At 51.5% G+C, this 11673-nt stretch overlaps 1 protein-coding gene across 1 annotated transcript; it reads left to right on the top strand.

Annotated features, from left to right (window-relative positions):
- The first annotated feature begins 3760 nt into the window (after window positions 1–3760).
- On the top strand, window positions 3761–9038 carry MYCL (MYCL proto-oncogene, bHLH transcription factor). The gene is made up of 3 exons (XM_047793496.1): window positions 3761–3973; window positions 4321–4825; window positions 7767–9038. Exons 1-3 carry the CDS (start codon window positions 3893–3895, stop codon window positions 8363–8365), a joined length of 1185 nt encoding a protein of 394 aa, XP_047649452.1. The 5' UTR covers window positions 3761–3892; the 3' UTR covers window positions 8366–9038.
- Window positions 9039–11673: the final 2635 nt, after the last annotated feature.

Here is an 11673-nt window from a genome sequence, read left to right as displayed (position 1 = left end):
CAGATCCTTAACCCACTGAGCCACCAGGGAACTCCTGCTCCTTTTATTTATTTATTTATTTATTATTTACTTATTTATTTTTAGGGCCGAACCCGAGGCATACGGAAGTTCCCAGGCTAGGGAATGAATTGCAACTACAGCTGCTGGCCTTTGCCACAAGCACAGCAACACTAGATCTGAGCCACATCTTTGACCTACACCACAGCTCACAGCAACAACAGATCCTTAACCTACTGAGAGGGGCCAGGAATGGAACCCGAGTCCTCATGGATACTAGTTGGGTTCTTAACCCACTGAGCCACAATGGAAACGCCTTCTTCTATTTTAAATGTCAATAAAATTTAAATTTAATAGGAATTAAAATTCCTCTTGCACTTCCTAGCCAATAACTGCAAGGAACAGTTATGTTGTTTATATGCCCCCCCACACGATATTTAAAATAGATTATCTGTATTGGTCAAAACATAGAAAGAAATATCAGGGACAGAAGTAGCTAAATCAGTAGTTGCCTTTGGGGAGTGGGAATCAGGGGTAGTGATGGCAGGATAGAAGACTGCCTTTTTTTTAAACCTTATCATATACTTAGTTGATTTTGAAAAATGTTGTGCATGTAGTATTTGAATTCAAAACATGCTTTAAGAAAAATAAAAATTAAAAATTGCAGAAAAACTGAGTGTCCCTAGGGTAGCATTTGTTACCTTGGTGAATTCATCACCATCCTGGGTCCAGACATCACTCAGAAACCAGAGCCGTTAGCCCTAAAAGCGGCAGCATCTCTGTGGAACAGACACACATTAACAGGGCTCATGAGACCGATATTTCAAATCAGATGCCAATTCATTAAGTTATAAGGGGAAGCAGGGCTTTGAAGCAGACTGGATCTTCCTGTTCGCTGATGAGTGTATTCTCTCCCTGTGGGCGGATCTACGTAGGGAACAGAGTGGTTTTCAGAAGGTTGCTTGGTGATCCAGAGCACGAGTGAAGTGGGGGGTGAACTGAGTGGTTTCAAAGAATGATGCCTCCATCTCTCTTGTTGCTGGACCAGCATCTTTGTCCCCAGACAGTGCCAGGACAAACACTCTGGTGATGGCCTTGACAGCCCTTCTGAATGGCACCTTCTTCTCTTTAGCTGCATTAATACCTTTGTTTAGGTTACAGTCTAGACTAAGCCTGACAGCTATTCTGTCTCCATCAATTGGACCAGCATATTTCTGCTTTAAAGCAGTAGAGGCTTGGATCCAAACAGGCAACACATTTACCAAACACCCACAGCCTAGATGTGCCAGGCTCTGTTCTAAGCCCTGGAATTACAGTGGTCAACAAGACTGCCATTTGTCCCTGCCCTCATTAAGCTTACAGTCTGGTGAGGACGTCAAAGCATGCACAGTGAAGGAGCAGCCTACCTCTCAGAAGACAACTTAATTTATCCTCTTTTTTTTTTTTTTTTTTGCTTTTTAGGGCTGAAACCAAGGCATATGGAGGCTCCCAGGCTAGGGGTTGAGTCAGAGCTACAGCTGCTGGCCTACGCCACAGCCACAGCAATGCAGATCTGAGCCGCGTCTGCGAGCTACACCATAGCTCACGGCAACACCAGATCCTTAACCCACTGAGTGAGGCCAGGATTGAACCTGCAACCTCATGGTTCCTAGTCTGCTGCAACATAAGAACTCCTATCCTTGTTCTTGAGGTGAGGCCACCCCTTGGTCGTCCTCAAATATTACCCTCTATCAACCATGGGGAGGGCCTGTTGAGTAAGGAATCTCATCTAGAGAAAGAAGACCCATTTTCCAAGCATATATTTCTAATCTCCCATGGGTTATATGCCCCAAATCCTTCCAATAAAGTGATTTTCTGCTTAAATTTATCTGTCACTTATAACCAAAAACTCTGGTACAGCAACCATTTCAGGCATCTGCGAACCAGAGAACAAGTCCATAAAAGGCAGTTCCAATCCCTCTGCCTTGAGGCTGCAACCAAACCTGCAACCTTTCCGAGCTGTGCCTTCCATTCAGCACAAATCGGTGTGGTGTACACAGGCTATCTCAATAAAATCTGGTTGCCTGAATCACTCAGGAAGTTCAGGCAGAAGCTGTTCTATGTATTGAGATTGCAAAGCTACCAAGAGCTAGTTGCTGCCTTGGAAGATGTCCCACATGCTCCTGACATACAGCAAAACTGAGGGTGTCATCTTCCTTGTCTTTTCTCTCAACCTATATATCAACTTACAACTGGTATCCCATGCTCCAACCACAATGAACTACTTGCACATCTCACATCCCTCTGCCAGGATGTCAACAGTGAGGAGTTTGGTGCTCTTAGACCACGGGGAGGGAGAGACAGACAGCAGGTAATCAGGCTGCTGTTTGTAGACCAGACCTTGAATGCCAGTTAGAGCATTCTAGATGTACGGGCTGCTATCCCAGGTTAGTTTCCTTGTTCTAAATAGAACGCTCCTATAGTTTAGCTTTTCCTCTTCTTCTCCTTTTTTTTTTTTTGTCTTTTGTCCTTTTAGGGTTGCACCCGTGGCATATGGAGGTTCCCAGGCTAGGGGTCTAATGGGAGCTACAGCTGCCGGCCTACACAGCCATAGCAACGCCAGATCCGAGCTGCATCTGTGACCTACACCCGATCCTTAACCCACTGAGCGAGGCCAGGGATGGAACCTGCAACCTCATGGTTCCCAGTCAGATTCGTTTCCCATGCGCAACGAACGGGAACTCCACTTTTCCTCTTCTATTGAAGGAAGTCTGCACAGAAGAGGACACAAGGCTTATACCTCCATCATTTTGAACAGACATGCAGAGCTACAAGCAAAGTTCCCATTTTACAAATAAGTAAACACAGGCTTCAAATGACTTGGCTCTACAGCTACCAAGTGGCAAATTGAAGGCTTGAAAGAAGTTTCCAGGACCGCAAATCCCCATTCTTTCCTCTACTAGTACAGCTCCTACAGCGAGTTTTGTGTGTGGTGTGAGGGCGGGGAATCTCAGCTCTGGCCTGGTCTTGGGGAAAAATTCTCCTTACCACTCACATCAGGGGCTAAGTTTGTTCTACTTGCCTCTCTTGGCCCAGTTCCCTTCACTAGATACTCTGTCTTCTTAAATTCTCACAACAATCCTGTGGGATATTACCATCCCTTCATTTTATAGATGAGACCAAGGCTCAGCAAGGTTAAGTTTCAGGATCCAAAGTTTGGGGTCCTCGCCACCTTACTTCGCTGAGGTCTGTCCAGGTTTAGGAACACTAGCTGATGAAACGGACCAGAGGGTGATGAAGCGGTTGCTGGGGACCAGTCCCACTTCAGGACCGAGGGCCACCAGGTGGCGTGGTGGACGTTTGGCTGCCCCCACCCTACCTCGCCAGACGCACCAGAACGACAGGAGGCGAGGAAGTAGGCTCGCGGGGCGGGGAGTAGTTCTCTTCTCCAGCCCAGAGTCTGCAAGTAGCGCGCGTTTCCCTCGGCCTCCAGGGGACCACCCGGGCCTCGCTCAAGAGTTACGCCCCCATCAGGCAACCGCCGGGCTGCATCAGCTTGCCGCCTGTTCTGCGCTCCCCAGTGTGCAATCCATTTTGAGAGATACAGGGAACAGAACAGGAGAGAGTAGCCACGATCCGGGCGCGGGGCGGGGAGCTGGGGGGGGCTGAGACTCCACCGCCCCCACCTGTCGACCGGGAGGGGCGGGGAAGGGCGGGGCTTGTCCCGTAGGGCCCGCCCCCGGTCCCTGAGCCCTGGGAGCGCGACGAGATATAAGGCAGCCGGGAAACAATGCGCCTGCATCTCGCGCTCCCGCGCCGCTCCTGGGAGCGTCCCGGCAGCCGTGCGCGAGTGAAGGCGGGAGCGCGCGCGCGGGGGGCGAGCTCCTGAGTGCGGGCCGCGCGCTCGGTGGCGCGCATGTGCATGTGTGCGGGCTGCCGGGCTGCCCCGAGCCGGCGGGGAGCCGGTCCGCTCCAGGTGGCCGGCAGCGGGAGCGAGGTGAGGCTGCGGGCGGCCAGGGTCGGGCGCCAGTCCCGGGGGGGCGGGCTGCAGGCTGCCTTTAGGGCACAGCGCGCCCCCGCCCGGCCCGGCCGGGCCCTGGGAGCTGCGCTCCGGGCGGCGCTGGCAAAGTTTGCTTTGAACTCGCTCCCCGCAGCCTAGACCGCGCGCAGTGAGCGGCTTCCTTGGGCACTCTGACCCAGGGCCGGGCTGCTCCGGACACTAGAGAAAGACGCGAGAGGTTGGGGAGGGAGAAGAGCCTGGCAGCAGGCTGTGCTGAAGGGCCGGGGGACGCCTCCCTCCCTGAGCCCGCAGCGGGGTCAGCACGTCCCCCTTCCCTCCCGCAGGGAGCGGACATGGACTTCGACTCGTACCAACACTATTTCTACGACTATGACTGCGGGGAGGATTTCTACCGCTCCACGGCGCCCAGCGAGGACATCTGGAAGAAATTCGAGCTGGTGCCGTCGCCCCCCACGTCGCCGCCCTGGGGCTCCGGTCCCGGCGCCGGGGACCCGGCCCCGGGAATTGGTCCTCTGGAGCCGTGGCCCGGAGGGGGTGCTGCGGACGAGGCAGAAATCCGGGGTCACTCGAAAGGTTGGGGCAGGAACTACGCCTCCATCATCCGCCGTGACTGCATGTGGAGCGGCTTCTCGGCCCGGGAACGGCTGGAGAGAGCGGTGAGCGACCGGCTTGCCGCTGGCGCTCCCCGGGGAAACCCGCCCAAGGCTCCCGCTGCCCCAGACTGCGCTCCCAGCCTCGAAGCCGGCAGTCCGGCACCCGCTGCCCCTTGTCCGCTGGGCGAGCCCAAGACCCAGGCCTGCTCGGGGTCCGAGAGCCCAAGCGACTCGGGTAAGGACCGCCCTGGGCCATCCAAGAGGGGGGCACCCCATGGGTGGCCAAACCTCTGCCGCTGAGGTCAGGCACTGGATCTGCGCAAGCCTTTCTGCCACCTCCCCCTTCCTCTGGCTGAAGCTGCCGGTGTAGCCCCCAGCGGTGTCTGTCTGGCACGTGGGTGTGTTAGTAAACAGTTTGAAGTAGTGGCGTGGGAGCCAGCGTCCCTTTGATGATGATTGGAGCCCCGGGGGACAAGGGAGACTGGGTGAGGCTTGGCACTTAGAGAGGACAATACTGGGATTGAGCCTTAGGGGATTTTTGTCCTCTAGAGGCTGGAAGTGGTCCCTTAAGGGTCACTCCAGGCTTGACTTTTTTTGTTGCTGTCTCTTTCCCTGGGAAACTCACTCCCCTAGGGAGAGGAGCCCCTCAGGAGCCTTTTGTGCAAAGAAGAAGCCTTCATCCTTTCAGAAACCTGGTCTCCTGCCTGCTTTACTTTAAAATGGCAATAATGGCTCCTCTTGCACCTCCGCCTGTTACTATGTGTACATCCACATCACCCCTGAAACAGGTATTGAAGGAATGACCACTCCCCATTAACAGATGGAAACACTGAGGCTTAGAAATAGGAAATCACCATACGTGAACCCCAGCTTCCCACCATCTAGCCAGCCTCCTTTGCCCAATCCTCCATCCCAACCAGGCACTTCTCTGATGTTTAGAGGTCCTCGGTGGTAGTTTATCTGAGAAAGGCAGCCACTTACCTTTTTGCTTTGGCCTGAGGTGAGAAGGTGTTCCTCTAGCTCCCTCCCAATTCATCCGAGGGCTTCAGCTACTTCATTTGTATTCAGCAAATGTTCACTGGCCCCTACTTTGTGCCAAGCCCTGGGCTTGGTCCTGGGGTCACAGATCTGGAGCTCCAGGCTTCTCTTCCCCATCCTTGAATGAATGTGTAAATGTCACTGAGTGCAGACTGCAGCATCCTGTGCCACCAGACTGTGTTCTTAGCCTAACCTCTTTGAGGTGCTCATGAGAAATACTGGGGAGGGTGCTTTTATAGGGTGCAAACTGAGGGTAGCATCAGGTAGATCAGGACAAAAAAACTCACTGTAGCTTTTAGGAATGACTTACATGACCATTTGGAGGGAACTGGGGAATGGATTTGGAGGTTGTCGTACACTTGAGGGGAAAAATAAGGATAATGAGAAGAATTAAAAGTCTTTTTTTTTTTTTTTGGTCCACCATATTAAGGTCATTTTTTAACCTTGCTTTCTACACTGAGACCTTTTGTTTGCTTAATGACTGGAATGGGAACTTTGAGACCAAGATACCAATAAAGATGTATCTCTACAAAGGCTGATGGAGTGGTAGAGCGGAAAGAGCATTGTTTTGGGAGTTTGGACATCTTAGTTTGAGATCCAGAACGTTACAAAGGTGATGTGTGGACTTGGCTGATCTGGATCTCGGTTTCTCCCTTTGCACTTGGGGGAGTTAGACCTGATTGTCCGGCCGAGGACATTTCCTTGTCTGGGTAGAGTTAGACACTACTCTTTCAAAAGGAGAATGGTGTCTTACATTATTTCTTGCTTAGGCAGAGCCTTCCCCAACGATGGGGTTTAACACTGAAATATTAAAAGTTTGGGATGTGGGGGAGCCTCTTGAATCATTTTCTGACCCGCCCTTTAACCTGAACCTGTTTGCAAGCTCCTGGTTCACTCACAGGCCACATGGCCCAGAACAAAATGCAACAGATTGCAAACAATGAGGGGGATGGGGAGAGTGATTGACGGCAAAGCTCAGCCAATAGGGGCTAGGGGCTGGGTACGACAGCATTCCAAACATGGCTTAGCCAGCCAATCACAGGCCTTGGGGCCAGGAGGGCTGAATGGTCAGGTTTTATTAATGGAGAAATAATGCGATTGTCCACACAATGGAAGGCTTCCTGACAAAGGGGCTCAAGCACCCTGATATGCAAAAGAGGCCGAGAACTGAGCTCTTCTGTTGTCAGGCTGAAATGCATTAAGGTTGCCTTCTGTGTGACGGCTGCAAAACGTGGGGAGCAGGAAGGTTCTTCCCTAATTGTCCCTCTCCTGGTTGGGGTCACCAAAGGGAATGATGGGGTCATGTCCAGGTGTCCCTGATGTTTTGGCCTTTGTATCAAGACATTGTTCCCCTGCTCAGTTCCTGCCCCCGGCCCAGGTAGCTTGGAAACAGTGGCTCATACCTTTGTCAAGTTCCTGCAGCTTTTGCCGACCTGTGATTACAAATCCAACCCTCTTGTGGTCCAGGGAAGGGGGTGGGGCAGGTGACCTATAAATGATGGATGACTTCAGAAACCCATTGAACCCAGGAGCAAAATGCTCCTAAGGGAAAGCCTTTCCCTCCCCTCTGTGGGTGAGGAGGGATGCGTTGAAGCCCTCCCTTCCCTGACTCTTCAGCTGAAAGGAATGGCAGAATAGAGAGGTGGGGGAATAATAGGATTTATAACTTGTGAAAAGTAACAATTCCCAAGTGCAGGCTGTGCTGGGCAGGAACAAAGGGCAGCTCTGCCCACAGACCCCTCATTTACAATTCTGATGGGGCATGAAAGAGCCCGACTGGGGAAGATCTTTATAGCTAAACTTTGTCCCAGGCCGATAGCTCTTTCTCTCTGTCCCCCCCATCGCAGGAGGGGGAGAGTCGGTGCAGACTGGGGGCTGTTGGCTTGGGTCTGCCTTTTGTTCTTATCTAAGCCTTGCTGTGCAAAAGGAAATTGGAGAATATTTTCCTTCTTGCTTATTTCCCCCCTTTCCTTCGCACTGCCCTCGTCCCTCGTCCCAGATGAATCAGCTGTCTTTCTCCTCACTTGAATTTGGTTATATCTAAATTGGGAAACCTTCACCTTCTTTCTCGGATGCAGGGTCTGTATATGTGTTTTTCACGGGGTGTGTTTCTTCTGTTGATGTCTCTTTTCGGACAGAGGGGGAAGAAATTGACGTTGTGACAGTGGAGAAGAGACAGTCCCTGGGTGTGCGGAAGCCAGTCACCATCACGGTGAGAGCGGACCCTTTGGACCCCTGCATGAAACACTTCCACATCTCTATCCATCAGCAACAGCACAACTATGCCGCCCGTTTTCCTCCAGAAAGCTGCTCCCAAGGAGAGGCTCCAGAGAAGGGCCCCCAAGCAGAGTCTCTGGAGAGAGATGCACCAGACGAAAAGGAAGAGGAGGCAGATGAGGAAATGGTGAGCCCCCCGCCTGTAGAAAGCGAGCCTCCCCAGACCTGCCACCCTAAACCCGTCAGTTCTGACGCTGAGGACGTGACCAAGAGGAAGAACCACAACTTCCTGGAGCGCAAAAGGCGGAATGACCTCCGTTCCAGGTTCTTGGCCCTGAGGGACCAGGTACCCACCCTGGCCAGCTGCTCCAAGGCCCCCAAAGTAGTGATCCTGAGCAAGGCTTTGGAATACTTGCAAGCCCTCGTCGGGGCCGAGAAGAGGATGGCGACGGAGAAAAGGCAGCTCCGGTGTCGGCAGCAGCAACTGCAGAAAAGAATCGCGTACCTCAGTGGCTACTAACTGACTCAAAAAGCCTGACTGCTCTGGCTTAACAAAGACCTGAATTTATTTTTTAACCTCCCCTCTCTCCCTTAGGAATTTGCACTTTTGGTTCCAGTGGGACAGCCTGGACAGTAGATCCCAGAATGCATTGCAGCCAGTGCACACACAATAGGGGCTTGCATTCTTGGAAACCTTGCAACCCAGCTCTCCCTCTGCCCTGACTCGTGGGAGCGCTGTGGCTTCTCTGGCACCTTTGGCTTCTCAGGCGGGCAGCTGACCGAGGAGCCTTGGGGTCTGCCTAGCTCACTAGCTCCGAAGAAAAGCCTGACAGATGCTATGCAACAGGTGGTGGACGTTGTCGGGGGGCCTCCAGCCTGCATGAAATCTCACACTCCGGATGAGCTTTAGGCTGGAAAAGGATGCTCCCACTGGTGTCTCTGGGGTGACGCTAGGACAGCTGGGCCTGGACGCTCTCCCTGAGGCTCCTTTTTCCAGGAGACATATGAGCTGTCTTGGGTGAAGACAAGCTCACAGACTTGATCAACATGGACCATTACCTCACTGTCAGACACTTTACAGTAGCTGGAAAGGAGGTGGAAACCTTTAATATATATATTCTGATGTTAGATAACAGCCCTCCTCCCACTCTCCATGCTGCGACCTTGAGAACATTTAAAGAGCTTGGCCCCTAGATTCTTTGTCTCAAAGCCCTCTCTCTGGGCCCTTTCCTCTGAGGGCTGAGGACTTTTTTGTTTCCTTCTGCCTTTGTTACGCCGTGGGCTCTACAGTACCCCTTTCCCACAGGTCAGAAATCCTTCCCCAGGACACAGGGAAAAGGGTCCCAGCCTGTGGCCTAGGAAGACTTGGAGTCCTGGCAGTGAACTCGTTCCCTGCCCAGGTATTTTCCATCTCGGAATCTTCTCGAGGCAGACAGCAGGCACCATGGGGGTGGGGTGGGGTCGGGGGGGAGACTGCACTGCTTCCTCTTTCCCACCTCCCCCTCACCTCAATCCCTGAGTGGTAGGTTTGTAGTTCTCCCAGGACCATGCAAACCTGTCCTTCTCATGCAACTCCAAGGAGCTCTGTAGCCACCCTTGGGCCCCCTGCCAGCCTGTCATGAGTCAGATCCCCTTCCCAGAATCTGGGCCTTACTGAAGTTCTTACTGGGAGAGCTGCTGGGACCTATCCAGGGCTCCAGCAGGCAAACTAGCTTCCTGGTGGGTTTTTAAGGAGCTTCCAGGAGCTCTGCTTAGCAGACCATGATGGATTTTACCCCCGCTGAACTCAGCCTCTCCAAGTGGATCCCAGGTGCTGCCTCCGGTCTGAGAAAGGCACCCAACCCAACAGGCTTCCTGTGGGCAACCTCAGGAGGCCATAAGCCTGGCCTGGAAGAAAAGCCAGCCTCCCCCAGAGCTCTTCCCAGGGCTGCAGTTCCCTGTGGGTTGTGGGTTTGAAAGTGGGGGAGGGGAGGATGGTGGAACACTGTATGGGGCTCTGGAAAGCCTGCTGCTACTTCAAACCTATTATGCATGATGGTCTGTTTCTGAGGTTGCTTCCTGGCCTCAGACAATCCCAGTGGAAGTTTGGGAAAAACCTCCCTACTTTCAGGAGCATGGTTCTGGGGAGCCAACTGACTTCTGGAACTGTCTTTGGAGAACAGGTGAGGTGTAGGTTCCTGATATCTCACCTGAACAACAGCTCGTGTTTTATAAGCTGCTGTTGGGTATTATGCTGGGAGCAGTCTTTTTTTTTTTTTTAATACTGTATTTTTGTATGCCTTTTGCAAAGTGGTGTTAATTTTTTTTGTACCAGAAAAAAATGGAGGCAATTCTGTTGCAAGAGTCTGATTTATTTTGAAAGGTAAGTTTACCTGCAATTTTGTATTTAGTTGTGATTACTGATTGCCTGATTTTAAAATGTTGCCTTCTGGGACACCTTCTAATAAAAGATTTCTCAAACATGTCAGGGTGGGGCAGTTTATGCCCACTGCGTCCCCCAGAACCAAGGAAAACCATTTCAAGGTAGGCACAAGGGATCTCTAACCATGTTGCTAACCTGGTCACTCCACTTTGGGTTCCTGAAATGCCATTTCAGACATGTCTAAACAATGTAGGCTCAGTACTCGGTCAACACGAAATTCTCTTGTGAATTGCAGAGTGCTGAATTTGTACTGGTTTTTGTTTGTTTGTTTTTTGTTCTGGTCTTTTTGCCTTTTCTAGGGCCGCTCCCGTGGCATATGGAGGTTCCCAGGCTAGGGGTTGAATCAGAGCTGTAGCTGCCAGCCTACACCACAGCCACAGCAACGCCAGATCTGAGCCTCATCTGTGACTTACACCACAGCTCACAGCAACGCCAGATCCTTAACCCACTGAGCAAGGCCAAGGGACCGAACCCGCAACCTCATGGTTCCTAGTCGGATTCGTTAACCACCACGCCACGAAGGGAACTCCTGAACTTGTACTTTAGAAGGCTTGAAATCCCGGTTCCACCATTGACTTGTTCTGCGCCTTTTCTTTTTAGCTCAAAGCTAAAAGCCCTCAGTGTCCTTATCTGTAAGATGGGGGTAAATGTTCCTTCACGGGGGGCATTTAATGGCGGGCATTAAATGAAGTACATTTTAAACTGCTTTTCTTAACTAGAAAGCCTTACATCCTTAAATTCTTTAGGGTGGTACTGTTCTTAACTTAGTGGTATTTGCAGGATATCTTTTTCAAAATTCTACGGGATTTGGTGGTGTGATGTGATTTTTTTTCCTTCTCCCTTGATTAATAAAGGAAAATGAAGGCTCCCTTTCCCTCCCATCCTTCTCATAAACTTGCTGTAAATGCAAAAAGGGAGAATTTTATCATTGCTATTCCTGATGGAGCGTTGCCTATATCTAAGTAGTCTGTCCCTTCCTACATATTCTGTCACATGCTGGGGCTCCAGAAGAGGGAACTGAGGTTCTCAGAGTGAAACATAACTGCCCAACATTACACAGTGAAGTAAATGAGTTGGGATTTGAAACCAGTTCTGCCGATCTCCAGAGCCAGAGGTCTTAACCACTGCATACTAACGATCAGCTTGTTTTTGTTCGCATGGGGTGTGTACAGGGAATTTCATCACCTAAATGCTTGCTGGTACTGTCTCTCCTTGGGGCCACTGTGCCTGCCACTTATTGGGATGAAATGGAGGAAATGTTCCATGACCCACCACTCTGCTGCATTTCGGGCTGGGTGGGTTTGTCTTGTCCAAGAGAGGTGCCTTCTGGGACTGGGAAAGGAAAACAGTTGCTGTTTAGAAAGGCCATGAGCATCCTGGTGGGAGAAGGCCACTTTGTCACATGT

Source organism: Phacochoerus africanus, chromosome 8, assembly GCF_016906955.1.
Source record: "Phacochoerus africanus isolate WHEZ1 chromosome 8, ROS_Pafr_v1, whole genome shotgun sequence".
In the NCBI taxonomy this organism is placed as follows: domain Eukaryota; kingdom Metazoa; phylum Chordata; class Mammalia; order Artiodactyla; family Suidae; genus Phacochoerus; species Phacochoerus africanus.
This window is presented reverse-complemented; position numbering and strand designations above follow the sequence as displayed.